At 34.8% G+C, this 27,253-nt stretch overlaps 1 protein-coding gene across 1 annotated transcript; it reads left to right on the top strand.

Moving 5' to 3' along the window:
• Nucleotides 1-176: 176 nt before the first annotated feature.
• LOC132552022 (serine incorporator 5-like) lies at nucleotides 177-26,366 on the top strand. Its single transcript, XM_060216168.1, has 13 exons — nucleotides 177-223; nucleotides 1,354-1,521; nucleotides 17,331-17,509; nucleotides 18,384-18,460; nucleotides 19,151-19,244; nucleotides 20,031-20,074; nucleotides 20,522-20,695; nucleotides 21,157-21,252; nucleotides 21,582-21,828; nucleotides 23,302-23,356; nucleotides 23,844-23,889; nucleotides 24,705-24,843; nucleotides 25,678-26,366. Exons 1-13 carry the CDS (start codon nucleotides 200-202, stop codon nucleotides 25,934-25,936), a joined length of 1,602 nt encoding a protein of 533 aa, XP_060072151.1. The 5' UTR covers nucleotides 177-199; the 3' UTR covers nucleotides 25,937-26,366.
• The last annotated feature ends 887 nt before the right edge of the window (nucleotides 26,367-27,253 follow it).

Consider the following 27,253-nt stretch of genomic DNA (forward strand, 5'->3'; position numbering starts at 1 on the left):
AACATAATAGAGAGTTCTTTAATTAATCATTTTTTTTTCAATTTTATAATCTGAAACCTCTTTTGAAAAGTAGGTCAGGTGAAAGGTCACACATCTCTTGTTATGATGGTTGATCGTTTGACAGCTGATGTGTTCGCATTCAATACTACAATGTAACAGAGGAGGGAATTCTTATGAGAGATAGAAGGATTTAAGCAAAATGGGAGGTTGTTGTTCAGCTCAGGTAAATTATTTACTTTAATTTCGATAAACATCCTAAGTTTATGTTTATATGTTATTGCCGCGCCATTTGAAAAGTTGTTTGCCAAGGTGTGGCGAATTCCAACAACTTTGGCATAGCTAGTGTACAATACACATGGCATGCTTTTGATATGCCGGTGTTTATTACGTGCCTTATATACCCACGTACTAAGACATGCAGTTTTGTACGTTCTCACTGTTCAGCAGTTCAACAATGTCTAGCTTACTGTACGATATTATCGAATGTTCACATATTTTTTAATATTCATTTATATTGATTGCTAAAAATTTGGATTAAGGTCTCCGTATAAATGATTATGCTTACATGTACAATATATACATCTTAGTTGGTCTTACTCAATAGTTTTTCATTAGTTAAATGTTTCCCTTTTCTTGAGGTATGTTTTGATTTTGCCTCTTTCATGATCTTACTAATATTACTACTCAATTGTATAGATTCCAAATTTTTGACAACAGATAGTTGGGTACTGTATATTTCAAAATAGAAGATACAAAAATGTAGGCCTAATTAATAGGTTTAGAATTCCTTTGAATGAAATCTTACCAATAAATATATATGTATATTTTTAAGGTTTTGTTTAAGAATTTCATTTTTTTTTTCATGAGTGCCAGAATTACTGTTTCTGATAAGTGACTAAAACTTAACTAAAAGAGATGTGAAAATCAAGGAAATATACTGAATTCCAAAATGAATACGCTTTTTGAAGGAGCTCCCAATTCAATCAATATAAATGGAATTCAGACTTCATTATATATATACATATATTGTAACAGAGGTAATTATTCATTTCAATGCCACTGCTTGGATTCGAACCCAGGTCCCCAGGCTTACTAGTCTAACGCTCAACCAATCATGCTAAATAAGTTCTCTCAAACATAGCAGTAATATTGCCACTTATGGATTATTTCATGGTCTGTATTTCTATTTTTTCAATTTGGAAAATTTTATAGTACATTTTCTTTATTCTGCCCTACTCTGAACCTTTTTCACTCTCTTTACAAGGAGAATTGATATCAAGTACTGATTTAAAATCTCATAATCAGAATATGGCTATGTTTATAATTGATTGTGAAAATTTCATTTCATTGTAGCTGAAATGTTGGTGTGGACCAGCTTCTTGTGGGCTCTGTTGTCGAAAATGTCCCCCAGTCACGGAATCGACAGGAACACGCATAATGTATTCTATTTATCTGGTTACGGGATTTATCATCGCCTGCCTTATGCTATCCCCACAAATCAAGAACTTAGTCATTGATAACGTAAGTCAGACTCATACCCTCATACTCATATTATAAGTATTTATTTTCGAAGGATAGTAATTCTTTTTCTGTACATACATGTCATAAATAATAGTGTAATTGATTACAAAAAGACACATGCACAATACAAATATACAGTATGTAGATTTCAATTTTTTTTTCATCATATATGGAACCACTGATTTCCAAAAGGAAGAATCTTGGAAAACTTAGAAGCAAATTTTCATCTGATATCTGCACATGTTGGGACTTATGTACTTAGATGTTTGATAATTTCATTTGGAATGGGGCCCACATACATCAACAACATGCATTGACTGTAATAAATTGATCCTAGCAGACATAAAACAAAGACTGTGGTACAAAGCTGAACTCATGACATAGTACAGGAAATGTCAGTTAATTATAGTGCTAAACTCTCACATCCTAGGAAAATAATGGCTGCCATTGTGGAAAAGTATGCTCCCTCTTCATGTTCATTTGTGTGTGCAAGCAGGGACATCCCTGGTGTAAGTGTAGAAAACAAGGTCAAGTCATTAGAGATGGCTGTACTATGTGAAAATTAATATTTAAGCACTAAATAGGAAATCTGACACATCCCTCTGTTCATAACATACAGTACCGCCCAAACTATGCTCCCATAATGGTTTGTCTTCAATATTCTCAAGTTTCTCTTGTAAATGATGTAGGTCAGTGAATGTTGAAAATGATAAAACATCTTGAAGTATACAGATTTATGAATAAATCAATATTACAAATAATTTCACTACATACATTATTTTACATATTAGAGAAAAATCTCAAAGTTGATACACAGAAAAATAGAGATAAGATTACAAATACTTTCATTCACAGATTTAAAAAAAAAAGAAATCTTAAGTTGATGTAAAATATAGTGATACTGTACAACTTTGAATATTGAACATAAATATTTGAGTAAGTGAAAAATGTATGAATAATTCGAATTGAAACATTTTGTTGAATTACATCTATATTGGTTAGTACTTGGCACCTACCAGTTGGTCACAGTCAGCTGACCAGATTTCTGACACCCCTTTGATTGGAATATTTGTTTAAATGACTAGTTTTGAATAACTGCTGTAGTGATTGTACAGTTATAGTTTCCTTTTTCATTTGAATTTCTAACGCATAAACTGTTTTGTTTTTATTTGCCTCCATCGGTTACTTTTTAATGATAAAGGCCATTAAGACCTAGATAAGTCATTCAGACTCAGTCTAATTATATATATGTATACAAAAATGTATGCTGGATGTGGGTTCCTGATATTATTTGTTATGATATTCATAACGGCTAATATGAATCGCAGGATGTAAGATCTTCAATAGAGGATGACCTTACATGTTTTCAATCTGTTCTACATGTATATGTGCTTGTATATACATAGATTTATTTATAGGCTTACATGCCTTATGCAATCCAATTCATTCTTGCATTATGACATAAAAAGAAATGAATCACTCTATGTTTTGTATTATCGATCATCAAACTTTTTTTTTTGACGAACCTATATGAAGCTTCTGTCATAAACTAGAAAATGTATGTAAAACTTGAACCCATTAATGACCTGTGACCCTTAGAAGCATTAATGACCTGTGACCCTTTAATTTTGACCATTGACCATCTAAATGTGACAACTAAGGGATAGAACCTGAGTTATGGTGAAGATATGACATGTGACATAAATAGATTTGGGAATACTTAATGTGCAACCACTCCACTCTGCCATGACATCATTTCGTAACTGGTTCATATTAGATAATAGTTAATCAATATTTATCCAAAGTAATCTGTTCAGTTTTCAACTACCAGTATTACATACTGAATGAGACATATGACTTAGTTCTATATAGCAAGCTATCACAACTGAATGATTAGTGTTGTGCTCATATTTGTTGTGATCATCTCGTGATGAACATGTACAAAAATGTATTACGACAGGTGCATTGTGAGCCTGATGTGATGAATGACCCGTTGTCATATTGTTTAGGATGTATAGCCTGTCCTATGTGAACCCCTAGGATATTCTATCTTGTATCTTAACTGTTAAGGTTGAACAGGAGAAGATTGAGGTCACCTCCAAACATCTGTTGCTAACAAAGTCACACTACATCAATTATACATAGTAGACAGTATGTAGTTGTGACCATTTAATTGATATTTCTAGAATATATCCATGTACATGCTATTTATGCTAGGGATTGTCACCAAAGTGACAGTAGTAGATTGACTTGCATATCGTGTACATTTTTATTTTTATATGATGTTAAAATTGGGCTAAACATTCGTAACACTAAGTTGAATTTAAAAATAAAGAGAAAACACTAAATCTCATAAAGAATGAGAACTGTAGATGTAGTTATTGTAAAATGCATTATCTTGTGATAACCTAGTAGTTTGTAATGCTACTGTAATATCAGAACCAGCCTATTGTAGTAATGCATCTTATTAAAAATTTTATACTATACATATATATATACTTTCAAGGCAGATTGAAGAGGCATCATAGCTTGTCCGACTGAAGTAAATTGTGATGTCATATTATTCTAATTCATCACATTCTTGTCTAAATTAAATTAGAATCAACATAAAATTGGTGAAAGTTTGAAGGTGTCTACATCATGATATGACTGTCTTGCTATCGCCTTTATTGTTTGAAAATGACAAAAATCTTAAGCTGCAGGCTAATTTCTCTCTGCTGTATGTAGACAGTTTATTGTCAGGTTGGGAAATCACATGGAATGTCATCAAGACAGTCTCAGTTCTGCAAGATGGTATCTCATGATTGAGTATTCTCAAGCTTTTTCAGAGGTCTACAATTCACTTTCTGCACTCAGTTGACAATCTGTAATTATTGTACATATTTTGAAGTCCAGAAAACCAATTCCAAAATTGTAGTGAGTCCCAATACTAAGCGATATAATAGGATCTCAAAGTTTTAGTGACTCCCAGTGGAAAAACATGAGTCCATAACTCCAATGCCTGAGTCCCAAAACTCACTGACAGAAGTGCTATGGTGTTGATTCTCAGCATTAGAGTGTAATCATTTGTTCAGTCCATAATGCATTGATTTCAATTTCTGAATTGAAATTTATAAATCCAACATGTTTCTAACCTTACATTTTTCCCCCAAGATAAAGTGTTAGTGATGCATGCACAGGGCACACACAAAGGAACTGTTTGGACTTCATGGTGAAAAGAATTTTTTTCAGGGAGTTTACGTTGGAGGACAAATGTTGGAATCTGGATATTTTGCAAAAACATGAAGAGTTGATTTAAGGTTGAACTAGTGGAGGGTATGTCAGGTCTCATTATTTGGAGATATCAATACATTTGTATTAAGTGGCAGTATCAGACATTCCATTACAGTATGATCAAGTATATCTATTAGGAAAAAAAGAATACAAAAATAGTTATTTTCTCTACACACTTTTCTGTCTCTATAATAGACCTGTATTTGTATATGTATGTACCATATATGTGGTTGACCATTGCTAAGTTGAAAGATGCTCATTATATGTAACAGTACTGGCATGGCCTACTGAAGTATTGCATGTCAGCAATGCATTTTCCTCTCCCGTGAAGGCAAACCCTTTAAACAAAGACATTATTAAAATTGATAGCCACAACAATATTGGTATTAATGGCACTTGATTTGGAGAGTTGATACTGCATATGATGTAGGGTATGTGTAATGAAGACAATGCATCAACCAAACAATACATCACTGGCTTTCCCAGAAGATTGCATGTTCTTTATGTATTAGGGATATGGATGGTGGAATGAGGACTCTGTCTTTGTCATCCCCAAAATTGAATTATTCAACAAATCTTGTGATCATTGGAATTTTAATTTATATTTGTGTTTGGATAAATTGGTCTGAAAATTTGATAAACTTGAAGATTAACAATACAGTTGTTTTGAAACATTCCTGCATATGGGAGTTATCATGGTATCATATGGGAGTTATCATTGCATTGTATTGGAGTGATCATGGTATCATATGGGAGTTATCATGGTATCATATGGGAGTTATCATGGTATCATATTGGAGTTATCATGGCATTGTATTGGAGTTATCATGGTATCATATTGGAGTTATCATGGCATTATATTGGAGTTATCATGGTATCATATGGGAGTTATCGTGGTATTATATGGGAGTTATCATGGTATTATATTGGAGTTATCATGGTATCATATGGGAGTTATCGTGGTATTATATGGGAGTTATCATGGTATCATATGGGAGTTATGGTATCATATGGGAGTTATCATGGTATCATATGGGAGTTATGGTATCATATGGGAGTTATCATGGTATCATATGGGAGTTATCATGGTATCATATTGGAGTTATCATGGTATCATATGGGAGTTACCGTGGTATTATATTGGAGTTATCATGGTATCATATGGGACTTATTTTGGTATCATAACATTGATACACTATATATAGCCTACCAGTATATCAAATATGATATATTATCTATATCATTAATCCATAGCCCTTTCCCTATCCCCACCTCCCCCGCAAACAAAGTGAAGAGGAGGTGGTGGGGGTGGGGGTGGGGGATATGTTTTACTGGAATCAGCTTGTTGGTTGACTTGTCCATAAAAAAATTGTCCGAAAGTTGTGAACCAATATCAATGAATAGAAACTTCATGTGAAAGATTGGTACCATGTTGGCATGCAAGTTATTTTCAGCATTTTGGTTGCTATGGTAATCAGTTCACCATACACATTTTTTTGTGTAATGGCCCATAGCTCATCTTCCCATTTAATGAAACCAATGGTCAAATATTGAAACTTATCAGAGCCAATAATTTAACACAGAAGGTATTGCCGGAACTGTTGCTATGGAGACATAATGGAAACCTATGATCAATTGAAATTTAGATGTTATATAATTATACTGATAATTGATATATAAGGGCTTTAAAGAATGGTAGTTACACTGGTACTATCTTCCAAAACATTCAAAGTTATTTGGTAAAACTGGGTCACTATATCTATGTATTAGTCCAGTTTACCATAGCTTTTATAATACAGATGGGGCATGATGAGGAAATGGCATATGTTTTCTTGAAATGTGAACAGTGCTTTGAGACGTTTCCTGTACATAACAAATGGTATCAAATCAGTCTTTATAGTAGTCTCTAGATCATGCTTTCCATGTTTTGGAAGATTTGCATCAGGTATCAGGACAATGATGAGCTGCTGTTACAAAGGTGAGAGACTCATCAGAGATTGTTTTCTCTGCCAATGACCGCATAATTGTATTCTTGATACATAACAGTACACAGTAAGGTGATGCAGCATGAAATGGACTGCCTCTTACTATATATCGGCACCAAAAAGGCTAAGGTCCTACCCTAGCAAAGCTACACCACATCTTTACCTGCCAAGGCAAGCACTCAATGTCAGCATATAAGAACACTAAAACCAACAATATGTTGCCAGTTAGAGCTGCCTTTGTAATACTTAGCAAAAAATGTATTTAGGTGGAAAGGACTTGCTCATTGTTACCATTTAAGTGTAGGTCTAGTAAGGTGGTCTTCTGTTCTCATCTATGCCAGTAATTGTCTAAAGCAGACATGCCAAGCTGCTCAACCTATTTCACCAGAGCTGTCTTAGCAGACACTTTAACTGAAGTGGAAACTAAGTATATGCTGTGGTGCATAAAGCAGGATCGACATCCACTAACATGTACAACAATATCTTGTGGGTGTGCCTATTGGTCTCCACTTTTTCAGGCAGCTCTGGTCCCATCTTGTCACAGCTGAAGTGTACTGAACATTTGCTCAGTGGCTGTCTTGGAATTTTAATCATTCAATTGTTTTGGTTTAAATGGTGAACTTAATCTCAGTGTATTTTCAAGACGTACACATCTGAGAATTCTGTAATTCCTCAGATATTCACTACTGACCTATCTGACTACCTTATTGATAGACCCCTGCTGTGATAATACTTCTGGAGAACCCATCTAAAGCTGGTCTGAGACCCTCAGCTGTTCTATTGAACTTTGTACTAATGAGAGCTATTCAGGGCAGCCAAGTTCTCGCAGTAATTATCAAGTAATAACTGTTTTACTTGCAGCCTGCTTATAAATCACTTAGATCTTCAGTTAACACTAGGTTGTTTGAAGTTTTTCCTTCTTATTTTAATACTGCAGTTTTCTGATGGATCCCTAGCACTATCTATATAGACCTTTGGTATTTGGAACTGTATGGTTGGCAGCTTATAACTAAAGGTTATCGTCGCTGTTGATATACTGGTAATTTTATTAAGCCTTAATGGTTCCTGTACACATTTACTGTTTCCTGAGATCTGTAATTTACATTTTGACATCGAAACCTGAACTGCTTCGGGTGTGACAATATGTGTTAAATTTGATGTAATACATTTGTATAAATGTCCCTGGTGTAAAATGTACATACATGAGCCTTAAATTGTGTAGCGCAATTGTATTATATCTGTGGTAGGTGTATGAAGTACTTGGTTGATAGAAACATGCATGTCTGAGATATGATAATTTTTTCTATCTAGGAAACTATCAAGACTTTGTCAGAATTGGTCTCTGCTGTTGATGTACATATGTGTATACATTAAATGATATTGATATTGAATTGATTATTTTATTTCCTTAAAATTACTGAGACATAATCCAGTTTAATTTTCAATTGAAAGTAGGTACTTGATTAAATCTGTACAATATTTATATCTCAAATGGAAATTAACAGCTAATTAATACTGCCAAGATCTGTCACAGGCCAATTAAGATTTCGTACATGTACAACTTAATTTATGGACATTAAATTGTCTACGTTACTCATTTACTTATAAACTCTAAGCATCCTATGTAAGAGTCATATTGAATTAAGAAATAGTTGTGAATCTTATACAGACATTTAAGTAAGATAAAAAGAAACAAAAAATGAACTGGTTCTGTAGTTATGATATAATCTCCAGATGTCATTATGATATTATGTCACCCTGATTCGCAGGTTCATATGAGGAAAATGCCTATGACATATCACAAGATTACAAGACAATTGAGACAGAGTAGACTCTAGTTTTATCTAGAATTTTTACCAGTTTTGTTTGGTGCTAATGGCGAATCAGTATGCAATGTACAAAATAGGCACACATAAAGTCAACAAATAATTAAACCACATTTCTGATCTTAGTAAAAATTCACTGAGGTGGATCATAAAAAAAATTGTGCACTATGTATTTGTACAATTTGTTTCCATATGAGAAATATCAAGTTTGAAATGAATAATAATATATTTCTGTCTGATTCATCATTAGTTATCCCTAATGCATTTTGCCACAATTTTCGAATATATATAAAATCTATGAGAATTAGAAAAAAGTTAACTGGTCTAGAGCTATGGTAGAATTGTTCCTCACTCTACCAAAGTATTTTTATCTAAATCTAAGCATCAAATTATCACTGATGCATGTCATGGACATAAGGTGGTGATGTCATTCAAGTATGATAACAGCACACATCTTTATCTGAATCTAAACACTTTGTGTATTGGTATGAACCAAACCATTAATGTTTGATATTAAGATAGATTACTATAGAAACATCTGTTTTGTGTTTTCATTTTGTCTCGCTATATGGTATAACACACTGAAGGGGTATGTGTACATCAGGTTGCAAGTGTACACCGTAACAAATGTATATCACCATCTGTCGAGGGAATTGTTTTTATTAAAAATAGTTTTGATACTATATTAATCTAGTACAGTCTGTCAGTGATGATAACTTACAAGTCTACAGATCTCTTTGTAAAGATTTGTCTGCCAGAAGCTTGTGATGAAATTCTTTAGAAATGCTGTGATATTTTATACTGAACAAGTTCTACACATTTTGAATACATTGATTGTCTTCCTTTATGATAAGCTCATTACCTGTATTGTAGTCAATAATTTTATTTGTATTTGTCCCACAATAAGCCCATGCCATGTAGTAAGCCTATCCTATATATAAATGATCAGTATCCAGTAATAACCCCTTGACTTTGTGTTAGTTGTGATGTGATAATTAGGCCCTATGAACTTATTGAAGGATAAATGCATTATATAAAGTGAATATATTATAGGGTTCCCTCAACATACAGTAAACACTGTTGTCTCATATATACAGCGTGATATCACTTGTTTGATTTCATCTAAATAGTGTGTTACCGTTGCCTTTTGAAGTTTTTTTACTGAAATGTAATACATGTAATACAGTTGTGATACCGCACAACATAACCATAACATTGTGTACACATTGTGCATACATCACCCCAACATCGTCTGTTGATCAGTGTGATTATTAAGGTGGGTTTTTTTTTAATATGGCAGTTATCGTAATACAACCAGACCTTGCATTAATTAGTCTCTCCAGTGTGCAGTTTCACACCTTTGGTGTGGCGAGTTGTGAGTTGTGTGACCGATGTAATGCTGTAACGTGCTTCCTGCATGCTTTTTATAGGTAGGTTTTTTACAAAGGTGTCTAAATGCAGGTATAAGAATTATCAGGATACTTTTTATATACTGACAGAAATGCACCCCTCCTTTCCCCCTGTATAAAAAATACCCCTCTATCTACTCACCTCAATTTCAATCAAATGTTCTTAAAACCACTGTCCATCCCAATCCTCGTAATCCCCAATCCCGTGGGGCAGGAAAATAGCCAACAATTTTTTTTCAATCATTTTCATCTCACACAGTTAAGGACATATATACGCATACTCAATAATCTCCCATCCAACTTTAAGTCTATTACCTACCCCCAAATACTTTTTATACACCTGCCCAAAATGTAACCCCAGAATACTTCTATACACCTGACTTAAATGTACTCCCCTAACAAAAATTCCATTGAATTATCAAGCACCCTTACAAGTTACCATATGGCTTGAATAAGACTAGGGAATGTCTGTCCATCCCAACCCTCCTAATCCTCACCCTTGGGGCAGAAAAATAGCCAACAATTTTTTTCAACTATTGGTATTTTCATTACTCACAGTTAAGGACAAACATATGCATACCCAACAGCCCTCCCCTCACAATCTTAAGTCTATTCCCCACCCCAAGGATACTTTTTTTTACAAAGGTGTCTAAATGTAACCCAACCTCCACGCCCCAGATACTTTTTAGACTAGGTTTATAAAAACTATAAAAATGAAAATAGGACAACAGGCCATTTGTGAGTTGTAAAACACTGTGAAAAAACAGAGTATGGTAAGTGTCATAGCAACAGCACTATAAAAAGCATCAAGCCAGAGTAAGCAAAGCCTTCAAGCAAACAAGTACCATGCATGTTATGTTGTTATCTAAATCTACTGATAGTGTGGTTAAAATACAATAAACTTTCCTAGTTCATACTGTTTTCTCTTATAGTATCCGCCAAAAAAAAAAAACAGAACTTGTTGCAATGATTATTTTACGAAAGAAATGATTTGGTTGCATAATTATATCTATGTTACATACAAACAGAACACACAGTGCCCTCATGTCGCTGGAATGTTGTGTAGCAATTAGGCCCTCCATCCGTTGGGAATTTACATCAAGATCAATATTCAGGCCCATTTCTGTAGAACATTTACTCATCACACAATTGGGTTGCTTTGTCTGCATAATCAGATTTCGGATCCATTTTCTTTTTCCTGTAAATGTAATTTACAACAAAGAGACTTGATAATTAAGTAAATGTGGCCAATATTATATGAACTATTACATTTCAAAACTTCAATATAGGTACCAGATGTTGTATTACATATAGCTTCCAATAGTCAGTAGACTTATAACAATTACACATTTCATTAATTGCCCCTTCAATTGAATTTCATGTTTTCGGTAGGTTTTAATTACCATATTTATTTGGCAATAAGCCCATATCTGGTAATTAGCCCACCCAAATCATTTACAGTTTCACTTTAAGAAAGGCAAACAAATACTGTATTAGTGCACATACCCTATAGTTAGACTTCTTCCAGAGTTTGAGTCACCATCATATTTTGAGTCATCTTTATATTTTGAGTCAAGTCACAATCATATTTTGAATCATCTTTATTATTTTGAATTCAAATTAAGTGGCAATTCCTTGGCTTATTGCAGGGTTTATAAATATCCTTGTATAGACAATTAGTGATTCTTTATTTCATAAATGTATCTGTTGAATTTGATATTGAATATCATATGATATTCAATGATTATGAATGGGATATTTCTTAAACTTATTTATACAGTTCATCCCTATCCCCAAGTTGTGTAGCTTAGATGATAATCTTTTAGTGTTTATGTAATTTTATTGCATATTGATATCATTCCAATAGCTGTCAGTCCCCATTGCCATGTTGGATAAATACATATCTTAGCTTGTATTTTATAACTTTGAGATATTTATAAATTTCATTAATGTTGTACATTTGTTATCAATTTTGAACAAAATGATTAGAAGCTGAGAAAGGACTGTGATGACTTAATCAGTCGAGAATTTGCCGATGTAACCTCAGGTGGAAATCTGAGATGTATGGTCGATGCTTTGACGGTTGTGTCAGTTTGTGATTTGCAGAAAGTTGAGAAAAAGACTAGTATTTGCCCACGTGGTTAGTGCCCTTCAACAAGACACTTTACTCTAATTGCTCTGGATAACATGCGACAGGCCTCCTGTATAATGTTCAGTGCAGTAGCCATCAGCTACAAGGATCTCCCATCCCAAAATGACCCTAGTTGTTCATGGAGTGTTAAACTAAAATGAAAAATGTTTGAACCCATTTTGTAGAAGCTGACAAATATAAGATTACCTGTACATATATTTTACAGATATATCAGTGAGTTCTTTAGTCTGGTATGTGGAATGTTAATACAATAAATCTGGTGCTTTATTGTAATTAAGAAAACATTCCTAGTGATAACAATATGTTTGTGAGTTTGGCAGAACACTTTTGCACTTATCCTACACACATGAAATGTACAAGCTCACTTATATATAAATACCTGTATGAAACTCTGTAACATTTTCATAAATCCTTGTTTGATATTGCAGCCTTTTATCACACACATTTCTTCTAATGACATGCAGGAAAAACTTATGTAACTCTTAAAAAGAAGTGATATTGTAAGATAAACCGAAAGGGCCAATTGAGCTTGTGCTGTGGTGAGCAATCCAGCGTTCCTCAATTTCCCTTTATCAAATTCTTCTCAGTAACCTAAAGGCCTAGAATTATGATATTTGTCTGCAGTAATGAAATCCAACAATTTCTTTTCCAAAAGGAGAGGCCTCAACCAATATCCAAGGTCACAGGGGTCAAATTTGTTGAAACATTTTGATGAACCAAAAGGCCCTAGAATCATGAATCATTTGGTTGATAGGTTCCTAGGATAATGTTCAAGGTTTTGTGAAAAAAAAAAAAAAAAAACTAATATCAAAGATCGTAGGTGCCAAATTTGTTTAAACCTTCAAGTGACATCTGCAGATTAACAAAAGTTAGTCATGATATTTAGGTAACTTCTTTGGAACAAAGCCTGACGAAGTTTCCAAAAAGAAAAAGGCTTCTGCTGAATAACTTATGACCCAGAATCATGACACTTGGCTGGTAGGTTACATGGATAATTTCTGACAAATCTTTGACAAGGAAATGACCTTAACCCATATTCAAGGTCATGGGGATTAACTTCCTCATATATTTTACTGATTGAAGCCTTCCACAGTTAAGTTCATCAGCTTTAGACAGACAATGTTTACTTTGCAAAGTTGGAGTAGATTTAATTTAGAACCCACTTGTAATGTCAATAACATATCCAGCTGGTAATGTATAAGTGAAGAAGTATTAAATAACAGGTAAACAATGCAGGCCAATTAGGTATTTTGTTTACATCATATTATACTTGTTTAAAATGACAATCTGTTTTGTCAGTGCTTATATAGTTCTAGCTGTTTAGTCAATACTTCGGCAGTTCTAGCTGTTTAGTCAATACTTCGGCAGTTCTAGCTGTTTAGTCAATACCTCTGTAGTTCTAGCTGTTTAGTCAATACTTCGGCAGTTCTAGCTGTTTAGTCAATACTTCGGCAGTTCTAGCTGTTTAGTCAATACCTCGGTAGTTCTAGCTGTTTAGTCAATACTTCGGCAGTTCTAGCTGTTTAGTCAATACCTTGGTAGTTCTAGCTGTTTAGTCAATACCTCGGTAGTTCTAGCTGTTTAGTCAATATCAAGGTAGTTCTAGCTGTTTAGTCAATATCTAGGTAGTTCTAGCTGTTTAGTCAATACCTCGGTAGTTCTAGCTGTTTAGTCAATACCTCGGTAGTTCTAGCTGTTTAGTCAATACCTCGGTAGTTCTAGCTGTTTAGTCAATACTTCGGCAGTTCTAGCTGTTTAGTCAATACCTCGGTAGTTCTAGCTGTTTAGTCAATATCTAGGTAGTTCTAGCTGTTTAGTCAATACCTCGGTAGTTCTAGCTGTTTAGTCAATACCTCGGTAGTTCTAGCTGTTTAGTCAATATCTAGGTAGTTCTAACTGTTTAGTCAATACCTCTGTAGTTCTAGCTGTTTAGTCAATACCTCGGTAGTTCTAGCTGTTTAGTCAATACCTAGGTAGTTCTAGCTGTTTAGTCAATATCTAGGTAGTTCTAGCTGTTTAGTCAATACCTCGGTAGTTCTAGCTGTTTAGTCAATATCAAGGTAGTTCTAGCTGTTTAGTCAATACCTCTGTAGTTCTAGCTGTTTAGTCAATACCTCGGTAGTTCTAGCTGTTTAGTCAATACCTAGGTAGTTCTAGCTGTTTAGTCAATATCTAGGTAGTTCTAGCTGTTTAGTCAATACCTCGGTAGTTCTAGCTGTTTAGTCAATATCAAGGTAGTTCTAGCTGTTTAGTCAATACCTCTGTAGTTCTAGCTGTTTAGTCAATACCTCGGTAGTTCTAGCTGTTTAGTCAATACCTCGGTAGTTCTAGCTGTTCAGTCAATATCTAGGTAGTTCTAGCTGTTTAGTCAATACCATGGTAGTTCTAGCTATTTAATCAATACCTAGGTTAGTGCCTATGTAGCTCAGAATTTGTTGGTGCCTATGTAGCTCTGAATTTGTTGATGTCTATGTAGCTCTGAATTTGTTGATGTCTATGTAGCTCTGAATTTGTCGGTGCCTATGTAGCTCTGAATTTGTTGATGTCTATGTAGCTCTGAATTTGTCGGTGCCTATGTAGCTCTGAATTTGTTGATGTCTATGTAGCTCTGAACTTGTCGGTGCCTATGTAGCTCTGAATTTGTCAGTACCTATGTAGCTCTGAATTTGTTGGTTCCTATGTAGCTCTGAATTTGTCGGTGCCTATGTAGCTCTGAATTTGTCAGTACCTATGTAGCTCTGAATTTGTTGGTGCCTATGTAGCTCTGAATTTGTCGGTGCCTATGTAGCTCTGAATTTGTTGATGTCTATGTAGTTCTGATTTTGTCAATGCCTGTGCAGTTCCAGCTATTTCACAGTGGCAAGGTAGTTTTAGGTATTTAATCAATACCTAGGTAGATGAAGTTCTAGCTTGGTTTTTTTCAGTGCCAAGGTAGTTCTAGCCATTCTGTCATTGCCTTAGGTATATTGTATGTAGCTCTATCTATATCAAATCCTAGACAGACAAAGCTACAATGTTTATGTGTTTCAGGTAATTGTTTTAGCTACAGGAACATGGTCACCTATCTATTCAGTCAGTATCTATATTTCTAGCAATTTTCAATGCCGAGGTATGAATTAGAATGGGATTTTAGTCAATAGTTTTAGACACGGTATCAGTTTAGCCGAAGGACATCATTACTAGCTTTATCTCTATGCCTATAATTCCCCACATGTCTAGCCCAATTAGTCACAAGAATAAGTCGTTAGTTTTGGGGATCATTTACCCGGTAAAGGTTCTCTAGAGTAGCTGTTTCCTTCTCTGCTTTCTACTGTATTGACCTCATGTCAAACAATCAAGGTTGTTGTGATTGTAAATGGATTTATAACTTGATTGTATTTCCCCTAGAACAATCATCATAAAACACCACACAGCAAAACTGGCAACATTAAGGGAAGTTCATCTCTCTAATGATTTGTGAAGGTGAAGGTTAAAGCAGAAACGTTTTATATAAGAAAAAATCAATACAAGTGTTTGGACGTTTTGTTAGATTTTCATTTCTGCTCTTCACTATATCCTTAGGAGTACTAAATTTATCTTTCTCAAATTTCATTTGGAGTTTCCCCTTGGTCCATAGTTGTGCCCTATTGATTTTTGGACTGGTCAGGGAAACAATATGACTAATAGGTGTCCGTCTTTTATTTTATTAATGAAAGTTTGGTACCAGTATTTCTTCAGAAGTTGAAGATGTCCTTGTAATCCCCTCAGGACAAATACCAGGGATGGGATATAGGGCTGTTCTCGTTTGTAAAATACATACATATATCATCTTTATATCACAGATCTTGTCGAATCAGGAGGAGCTTTGTATTACTTGTGATGCCCTGTTTTTGATGGAAAGGTTACGCTTAATACACTGTAGCACCATCAATCAACACCACACAGCTGACCTGCATTCAATATACATGAAAGTTGCCATTGAATTTTGAAAAACAAACTTGTATGCAATCTGTTTGTTAACTGAATATGTTAACAGGGATGTATTTCATCTTTTTATAATCTGAATATGTTTACCAGTTTGTGTTTTATCTGCTTGTTACCTGTTATGTACAAGGACCTTGATATAATCATATTTCAATTAAGTTTTTAATCTACCTGTAATTTGTGCATGTACCTGTTATATAGGGCCCAGTGTTTGAGAATGTGCTGCAATAATTACCACCTTTTTCTCTCTGTTTCATAAGATTTTGGCATAACTTTTGAAATTTTCAATTAATTTCTTCCATCAGACTGGGGATTAATGATATTGTGTTGGGTGTTACAAACAACCAAAGCAGCAGATGCTATTTTAAGTCACAATATATCGTCCTTCAAGTTTTAGGTGTTAGGATGGGTATAGGGTATGTAGCATGTCTTCAGTAGATGTTTCTAAAATTAAGGATACCACTACTGCATGAATCTTGATATGCTCACTGCAATAGACACAGCAGTTGGGCCTTCCCTGCTCAGCCAACAGTGCCCAAGATCAACCTCTTTGTCATGTAAAATAAACTATAAAATTAGAATCCTGTGTGTACAAGCTGATTTTCTCAAAACATATCCTTCTGAAGTCTTGATTAAAATGACAGTCATCATATAGATATCTTTATAATGAATCATTCCACAATCCTTAAGGATTGTAGGAATCTATAGATCGGATTTGTCTTGATCAGTGAAGTTTGGGCTGGTTTTGATTTAACCAAACTTAAGATGAGTTTGCATTGGGGTTGGGTGAGGTTTTGCGTTGAGTTTGGGATGAGGGTTTGGGTTGGGTTTTGGTTGGAGCTTAGGATGATTGGGATTGGGGTTATGTTGGGGCTATGTTGGAGTGGGGTTTGAGGTGGGGGTTGAGAAGGGGTCGGGGAAGTATATATATATCATTGTAACAAGCGTGCATATGACATTGTATATGTGACCTGGTTTTATTGTATATACCACCATATTTTATTTATTCAACAAGAAGCCCTTGACTGGTAATGAGTCCAACACCTATATATAAACATGTTCAATAGAATTACAAACTATAGCTATTTTATTGTCCTGCAATAAGTCTACTTTTGAGTTAGAATCTACATGAAGAGTAAATGGCAATTTACCAATAACTGATGCCTTACCTGACCAGTCAATTAATTACATTTAATTACAGGTACCAGAGTTCAATGAGACATGTATTGACCTAAATCTGGGAGAGAATTGTGAGATACTGACCGGGTACAAGGCTGTGTACCGATTATGTATGGGTATGGTGGCTTTCAGCTTCATCCTCATGGTCCTGACTCTGTGTACTCGTAGCAGTGACCAATGGGCAGGCATCATCCACAATGGGCAAGTATTAGTACAGTTAACAATAAATAAAGGTGTTGTGTTTGATTCTCACTGCTCATGGCAGTTTTTGTTCTCAAGAAGCTGGGAACCAATGGATTAGTATGTATTGATGTGGTTGTCCTTTTGCAAATCACTCAACCCTTATTGCTTTGGCTGGCATGCAATGGACCTCCTGTATGTTGTTGTTGAGGAAGCCACCAGTTTTTTTTACAAGGAAATCCTGTCTCAAAATGGCCCTGGTCGTTCAATTGAGTGATATACCCAGCAAACAGACATACATTTAGTCTAAAATATTTCCTCGCTTTGTGTACCGACAGTACAGTGGCCAGCAGGCAGACAACATCTACCATGGGCAAATATTAGTTATGGTTTGCACTAGACAATCTTTGTTAAATTTCATTTCGGGCATAAAACAAGGAGGAAAGAGAAAAACATTGACAACATAGCAGGCAAGTGTTAACATTAACACTAATCGTATACTGTACCCAACAGTTAGTCCTTAGATATTCAAACATGTCCATTCTTCAGTGACCTTTGTATACAGGGCTATAACATACATTTCCTGGGATTTTGATGTATTGTGAAGTGTTTGCTCGGTATTAACTTACATTTTGCAGTATCTTTAATGACTACACATGGCAAAACTAATAATCTTCCATGAATATTACTAAGGTTATAGTAGTGTTTGACTATTTGTTGCTTATTGATATTCTAATGTTAGCCTAGTTACCATTGTAGTGATAGGGTTAGTGTTATATTACAAAAAAAATGTTATCTCTCAGTCCTTGATTTTATAAAAATATTACATTTATTTGGAATTTTCAGTATTTTCACCACCTCATTGTTAACTGTATTTATCAATGTGTTTACACAGGTTTTGGCTGCTGAAACTGCTTCTGTTGATTGGCTGCTGTGTTGGTTCATTCTTTGTTCCATACCAATACAGTAAATGTAAGTATTATATTGTAACACATCTGTTGATTGGCTGCTGTGTTGGTTCATTCATTGTTCCATACCAATACAGTAAATGTAAGTAACACATCGGTTGATTGGCTGCTGTGTTGGTTCATTCTTTGTTCCATATCAATACTGTAAATGTAAGTAACACATCTGTTGATTGGCTGCTGTGTTGGTTCATTCATTGTTCCATATCAATACTGTAAATGTAAGTAACACATCTGTTGATTGGCTGCTGTGTGGGTTCGTTCTTTGTTCCATATCAATACTGTAAATGTAAGTAACACATCTGTTGATTGGCTGCTGTGTGGGTTCATTCTTTGTTCCATATCAATACTGTAAATGTAAGTAACACATCTGTTGATTTTTGTCAAATTCAAGGTACTGTTTCATGTTTGGTTAGCTGTTATTGTGTAACCTTGCTGGTATATTACAATGATGTGTTGCTTTACATATCTGTGTAAGCCTGTTCTTGAAAATGTCCTACATATTATCAATGCATTCATTCTTTGTTGGTGTTTTTGTGTTTTTTTCTCTTTCGAATTGTATCTTCTGTTCTTTTTTTGTATTACTTTTCACATTTTACATCAGTTTTTATATGACTTTCAAACTATGTCATCAACTCACATGTGACTTTCATTTAACAAAATGTTTTTATAGATTGGATGTGCTTTTCTTTTTCAGATTGGCTGTATGTAGGAATGGTGGGTGGTTTCATCTTCATCCTGTTCCAACTAATCCTTCTTGTCGACTTCACACATTCCTGGAACGCAAAGTGGTAAGCTTTAATCTGAATAGTTCCTAGCTAGTCTGAAAGCTGAGTAGCTGAATATTCAACTAACCAGATTTTGTCAGAGAGCCTTGTGACTGAACACTTGCCTAGCTTAGTATGGTTCTGAAAGCCAAGTGATTAGCAAGCATCTGGCTAAGCATAGTCTGAAAGCCAAGTGATTAGCAAGCATCTGGCTAAGCATAGTCTGAAAGCCAAGGGATTCAATAAGCAGAGTGACTGAACACTCACCTAGCTAGTCATGGTCTGAAAGCAGTGTAACTGATCATGAACACTTACTTGAGTAGGTAAAGGTTGCAGTTGTGAAATCCAAAACCATGATATACCCCTAGTACCCTACTTTTACCTAAGCCTGAACATTTAGATAATACTTTTTATCTTACATTTTATGAACATTTAAACAATCAGTTGTAATATAATAGGTTTGAGATGCAATGTGATTGAATTTTCTGTGCAGTTACTGACATAATGCTTTCTGGGATTTTGCTAGTTTAATGTGTCATTGCCAATTGAAACTGACCCTGTAAAACAGTCCTTTTAGAACAATTTTTCAGATATGTTGTTTTGGGAACAAAGCAAATTATGATACTAAAATTTGATTTGTTTATTTCACAATATCTTTATCAATAAAGTGAAAGTTTGGTAGATCTATGAAGATTTGTTTTAATTTGAATTTTCAATTATGTCACTGACAAATATACTCTTCCCAGTATCTTGATAGCTGACAAAACTCCTTTTTTTCTGGTGATTTTTAATTAACAATTCTATTTACAGGCTGAATGTGAAGGGAGGGAAGAGAAGTACCTGTGGTTATGTTGGTAAGTTTTAAGGGGCAGTAGGAGGGAGAATGGGGTGACACAGTAGGATAAAAGATGATAGATAGATGTTTGGAATTGTAGCTTTAACTAGAAGGTTGACCAAGGGAAATAACTTATTCTTGAATAGAGATATATTTGAAGATTTACATTGTAGTAACATTTGTTGCATATATTATGTTTTTGCTACATATCTGTCTGGGTCGTTCCGGTATGTCTAATCAGTTAATTAGTATCACCTGATAAATTGTATATTATTGTCCAATCAGATTGCAGTATTGTCCGCACCTCGTGTTTTGTACACTCATTTCTGTAACAACATAGTATTGTAAAAGTTATGTACTAAAGATTATATGTTTGAAATCAATTGTAAATCATGTAATTCATCACTGAAGTGAAATGTTATTTTGTGTTACAACATAGAACCTTAATGAGTTTTATTGTTTGCAGGTACCTTGATGTGTGCAACAATTTTCTACATGATGACTGTGGTGGGCTTGTTCATGCTTTACTTTAATTACACAAGTCTCAAGGGTTGTGTGCACAACAAAGTCTTTATTGGAGTCAATGCTGGTCTCTGCATAGTGCTATCTATACTAACCCTGCTACCAGGCATCAACAAGTGTATGTTTCTCAGAACAGCCCCATGTATAAAAAAACACTTATCAGTGATTAAAAGCAATTCTGTTATAATAACACAGAAAATCTAATGTTTGCCTGATGTTATGTGGTCTTTTTTTACTGTAAATGTCACAACAATGAACATGAATGTTAAAAAATGACATGTTCCTTTGACTATGGATATATTGAAATATAATCTTTTTGTTTCAATTGATTATTCAAATGAAAGAAAAGAAAAAGAACAAACAAGAAACTTTTTTAATTTTGAATGAAATTTAAGTGAGAAATTTATTTGAAATACATGTTTAATATATGGTCTGTTTAATTAATTTCTGATTGATAACTAAGTTTGACTAGGACCAGGAAACAGAGAAATGGAATTATTGAAAAATTTACAAATCAGATAAAAAAAAAAAGCGTGATGGGGATTTGTGTTATTGAATTCTGACCTGTTTTCTTTTCAGTCAATCCTAACACAGGAACTTTACAGTCCTCTGTCATCAGTCTCTATGTGGTTTACCTCACCTGGTCAGCCCTGACCAGCGAACCACCAGAGGAAAGTAAGCAGCTTCTCTGTGAGACCAAAACATCAGGACTAAAAATCAATGGAGCATTGAATATGTTTTAAATAAAGCAAAATTATGAAATACATATACATCAATGTAAAAATTCATTTGCTCATATCCCCTTTAAAATGCTAAATAATAACTACATTGGTATTCAAATTTCTACAGCATCTGTTGCAGCAAACAGAAATGTTTTTAAGTTGGTCGCTTGTGACTTTCAGGTGTTTGGAATAAATTTGGATTTGGATAATACTAATTTTTCATAAATAACACATGATAAGAATATTGGAATAATTATCAATATTTCTTTTATGACTTGTCAGTACATATACTGGAGACAGTAAGAACCTTGATCCTGGCCAGTATGACGTCAGCAGATCAGAGCCACCTCCTGACCACGCCTGAACCTCACTTGAGGATGGAGTATGTGGCTGACCCAAGCGAGAGTTTCCATCTGATGGCCAACACCACTAAACAAATGTGTCGGCCTAAGCCAGCCTTCCAGGATATGGATATGATATCCGCATATGCTGGGTTATTTCTCATGTTTACTATGGCTATATACTCCAGGTATGAATTATAAATTCTACTTTACAACAATTGCTAAATAAGCTAATATGTCGTATTTATCACCCTTGTTGGCCGCGACTAGTGTGCAAGGGGTCTTATATGGAAGGTTATCAGAAGATACTGGGAAAACCAAGGAGGTTGAGTAGCTGACCCAATTACATCCAATTGGAAAACACATAATGTTTTTTATAAAAACAACAACTGCCTAGCAATAGTTCAAACCCTTTCTAGTCTTGCTGCACTTACAATTCAGATTGTTTGAACATATTGTGAGACCAAAGGTATAGCTATTGATTAAGGTGTTGGTGTTGCCATAATTGCTCCATGTGGTCACTATTCACATTGACGTAAAACCACTGTGGGTAGAATGCATTAAATGATCACTGTAATAGTGCCAAATCCTACACATACATTAATTAGCATTGATTCTTTCACATCTTGGCCATAGCACGGTGCTCATTCCAGCTGACACAACTTAAGGCTTCAAATCTGTATTATAAGTGAGAGATATATATGGACTACAGGATGTCGGCATGTGTATTGTCAAAGAGCAAAGGTGTTTCACTTCACATTTAGACAATCTCCTTAAGACTTTCCCAATAATTGAAGAAGTCCTAGATATTTTAACAACTAGCAATCTGTAGTTATTAGTCTTAATCCACACTCTGAACATGTCAGTCATGTGCTTTTTTAGGGCTACATGTAGCATGGTTTCTTCATCGTGATATCCAACATGAAGGAGAAAAAAATAAAACCGGTTATTTCTGAACAGTTGATTGATATATATTGCAGAAGAGAAAGTCTTTCACAAGATAATCTAATCATTATCACCATTTTTTACCCAGAATATCCCATTACCAACTGGTAGTTTCCTGCCTTGTAAAGAGGTTTTAGACACTTATTTCAGGCAATGTTGACTCTGATCGTTCAAATTTTAATTTATTTCACAAACATAATTTTGTATAATTTGAACAGATTCAACAATGTTTTATTCAAATTTGTTTGGACTAATCAAAATTTAACCATACATGCATTTGCTAATTACTTTAATGTGCATCTGTAGATCTGTGTTTAATCAAAAACTGATTGAAAAAAATCTTACATGAACCAAACCCGGTAACAGGAGATCATATTTTCATCATAAAATCAGATTATAATGTTCCATATTGAGTAAGATTTTCCTGGAGATCGGTCGTGATCAACAAGCTAGTGTAATTTGTTCTGCTCTTTGTAATTAAGCAATTTAGATAAAAAATAAGACATTTATGTAGTTGTACATGTATTTTTGTTTTGTTGTGAAATATTACCTGCACTAAACGACAATAACATTTTTGTAAGTTATTTATAATGTATTAATAGAGGAATTTCTAGATGTGGACATCACGAAGCAGGGCAATTACACAGTCATAGAAAATTTGGTGTTTTGAGTTAAATAAGATTACTGTAGTATAATTAGGACTTATGATTTTCCAGCCTTGCCACATCAGCTGGCTCTCACAAGTTGGGTGTGCCTCGACAAGCAGACCAGGTAAGTACACCTTTAATTAGCTTGCCATACAGGTTTGTACAGTGTGTTATGATACTTGAATATTGATCAAGGTTACTCAGGTATCTTCAGCATAAGAAATCTTCTGTATTCTGTTTATGTGTTGTCATGTCATTGTCCATTGGTAAAGTATAATTGATTTAACTACACTGACATCTGATCATTGTCATGATTACCTGTACAACTGTGTGTTTAAACCTTCAAAATTATGTTTCTTAAACATATTTAACGAAAGAAAAATTTTCAACTGAAGTTTTTACTTACAAAATTTTAGAGAGCAACACAATTTCAATGAGTTCTCATTGAATACACTGATATGTAAATGAGACCATTAGATATTCTTTCTCTCTGTCTGTATATATATATACTGTATATATATATATATATATATTGTATATTATATCTCGCTATAAGAAAATATGCTGTATTTATATGATTTAATTTATGCCAACATTCTATATGTTAACAGGATGTAAAGCATTATGAATGCTGTTGCTGCTGTCCTGTAAAGCCAAGTAAGTATAACAGTGTGATAGGGTTGTTTTCAAGGTGTGTGCTTGGTATTTCCTCACTTGGAAAATATCAAGAGGAAACGAATTAGTTTCTAAATGCAGTTTGGATTAGACTTGATTGAACCATGAGATCAGCAAATAGACTGAAATATTTTTATCTTCCTTCTTCATTGTGGTTGCTATTTGATATAAACTTTATTTATTTACAACAAATGAGCACCAAGTTATCCACCTAATATTAATCACACTTGTTGGCCCGGATATAAGTGTGCCTTACTGTGGATGGAAAGAAAAGTATCTGCAGAAAACACACATAATTGGGAAAGTGACAGACTGACTCCCGTACCTTTTCATGTTCGCTTGGGTAATAAGACCTCAGATGTCTAGGTTGTTGCTATTGAATATGAAAGTTTTCTAAAACATTTTATACCATGTAGAAATGGGAACTTTAGGACAAAGTTCATCAATCCCAGTATCATCTAGTTTTCAATACTGCCAGCTGACAACATAACCTTTTTTTCTCCAAATATGTCAGGTCCACAATACTTCTTAACCACCACACAACTTCTCTGAGTATGGACCAGTCCTCAATACTGCCAGTAGAACACAACATTTGTTTATCATAAAGTTTTCAGCAATGTCTGCCAGTTTCCTACATTATTCACACCCAAGTCAAGAAATCTGTTCATATCAAATATACCTAAGTAGCTAAAATGAAAAGGAAACAATATAATCATATTCACCAAAGATCCTAAAACTAGAAAATGAGTCGTGGTAGATAAATTGTTTTAATGGCTATTTTTGTTTCTCTATTTCAGGGAAAAACCCAACAGATCATGGTGGTCAGAAGGTCAAATACAATGAGTCAGAGGGTACCAAGTACAATTACGCCTTCTTCCATTTTATATTCTGTCTAGCCAGTCTTTACATCATGATGCAGCTCACTAACTGGTACAGGTGAGTAAGACTTATAAAGGTGAGCTTCTGTACCACACAATGAAAAACTGCACAAAAATATAAAGGTGAGCTACTGTACCACACAATGAAAAACTGCACTAAAATCATCACATGTTAATTCCCTCCAATACCACACCCTCCGACAGGAAATACTCAAACACCAAAATGAAAATATCAAATATATTTATTGTAATGAGCGCATAATCGCCACTGACCGACAGTTTCACAATGTAAGTACAAATACATTGATAACACACTCACTCACCAATCTATCTTTCAACTTCATGACAATCTAAACATCCTGTCAACTCCGTAATTCATACAAAATCAGTTTATTAAAGTTTTAAATTTATTTACTGAAAATTATCTTTAAAATCAAGTCATGTGCACTGTCGGAGCGACTATCGCTGAATGACCCGACAGTCACCGACACCTCGTGCACGTGCATTCACAACACCCTCTATCGGAAAGTATGACACTGAAGGGAAAATAATTATCGGCTAATTCTGTACCATCAAACTCCGATAATTATATTTTTAGCCGGTACAGGTTAGTAAATCTTGTAAAGGTGAGCTACTGTACCACGCAATGAAAAACTGCACTAAAATAAACGCAGGGAAATCTGAGCTAGGCTGTTCAGATGAATATATAACTGTAAAGGTAAGTTACTGCTTATGCAGGTGAGGAACAAATACATGGAGATTTTGGATGTCATCATAAGTGTTCTTCCACTGAGACATAACAGCTCATATCCTACAATATTCTATCTGATATCAGAAATACTGTTTTGGTCATAATATTACATTATAATTTACACATCCAACTTTTTTTCAGACCAGCAGAGTCTAACTTGGATATGTTTGGCCTGAACTGGGCTGCTGTGTGGGTGAAGATGACCTCAAGTTGGGTATGCGTAGTGCTGTACATCTGGTCACTTTTCCTACCAAAGCTTTGTCGAGGTCGCGACCTCACCTTCATTAGGCATCCTCAGCCTGATGAACAGCTGGACGAGATCGACCAGGAAGAATTAGACAATCTGAATGGACCTATCAACCCAGAAGCTGTTGTTACTTCAAGAGAATCTGTTGTTTAGTGGTACAGAGCTGACATCACTCATCAGTAACATCGGTATCATGATCCATGTTTTAATCAAAGTCATAAGTTCACTTTGATCTTTTGTAAATGACAACACTTGTAGTGAGATTCTCTGAAATTCATGGTCACTGAATCTCTTTCCAAGGATTTGAAAGTGATTTTAGTGGGGCAGCATGGTCTTTATTTAAAGTGAGATAGAGGTAATGTAGAAAAGATGAAGGAGTCAGTCCTTTGATGCCAATAAAGAAGTTGGTATATAGCACAGACTGTTTGAAGTGGACACCACTGCAGCTTCTATGTAAGGCCATATATGATATAAAGATCGACATAGATGTCATTCAGCATTGATCGTAAAGGCGTAAATTTAATGGCAACTGTTCTAGTGTCAAAAAGGCGAGGTCTGATGATGGTTGTCACTCAGCATTGTTTGTAAAGGTGTAAATTTAATGGCAACTGTTATAGTGTCAAAAAGACCAGGTCTGATGATGGTTGTCACTCGGCATTGGTTGTAAAGGCATAAATTTAATGGCAACTGTTCTAGTGTCATAAAGACCAGGTCTGATGATGGTTGTCACTCGGCATTGGTTGTAAAGAGGTCAATTTAATGGCAACTGTCATAGTGTCAAAAAGACCAGGTCTGATGATGGTTGTCACTAAGCATTGGTTGTAAAGAGGTCAATTTAATGGCAACTGTCATAGTGTCATAAAGACCAGGTCTGATGATGGTTGTCACTAAGTGGTTGTAAAGAGGTCAATTTAATGGCAACTGTTATAGTGTCATAAAGGCCAGGTCTGATGATGGTTGTCACTAAGCATTGGTTGTAAAGAGGTCAATTTAATGGCAACTGTTATAGTGTCATAAAGGCCAGGTCTGATGATGGTTGTCACTAAGCATTGGTTGTAAAGAGGTCAATTTAATGGCAACTGCTATAGTGTCATAAATTCCAGGTCTGATGATGGTTGTCACGAAGTGGTTGTAATTTCGTACATCAGGTGACAACTGCTGTAGATAGCCAATATTGAACAGTGTCAGGAAGGCTAGGTCTATTGATGATTACCATATATGGCTGTCACCTAGTAGTAGTCATAAGTGATAGCTGGGCAGCACCAGTAAAGCATTGTCTCATGATTGTTGCCAAATGTTGCTGTCATTGAAATAAAAAAAAGAATCTGGTTGTGTTTGGCATAGAAAGCTTTCAGATAGGCCATTATTAATTGTCTGGGATAGGTGCATGTGAATGGTTGTGTTTTTTATAGGATAGTATACTGTTATTTTACAATCTCGATCATTAGAGAATGATTTGGTGGTATGTTT

This window comes from Ylistrum balloti, unplaced genomic scaffold (assembly GCF_031769215.1).
Source record: "Ylistrum balloti isolate Yb309-2 unplaced genomic scaffold, AGI_CSIRO_Ybal_v1 Utg370230, whole genome shotgun sequence".
Classification (NCBI taxonomy): domain Eukaryota; kingdom Metazoa; phylum Mollusca; class Bivalvia; order Pectinida; family Pectinidae; genus Ylistrum; species Ylistrum balloti.

Bases quoted from the DNA above. Each gene is read 5' to 3' on its own strand.
- LOC132552022 (XM_060216168.1), top strand. From the start codon at position 200: ATGGGAGGTTGTTGTTCAGCTCAG. The intron at 1,522-17,330 runs GTAAGTCAGACT...ATTTAATTACAG, and splicing joins AGAACTTAGTCATTGATAAC to GTACCAGAGTTCAATGAGAC. The intron at 24,844-25,677 runs GTGAGTAAGACT...ACTTTTTTTCAG, and splicing joins CAGCTCACTAACTGGTACAG to ACCAGCAGAGTCTAACTTGG.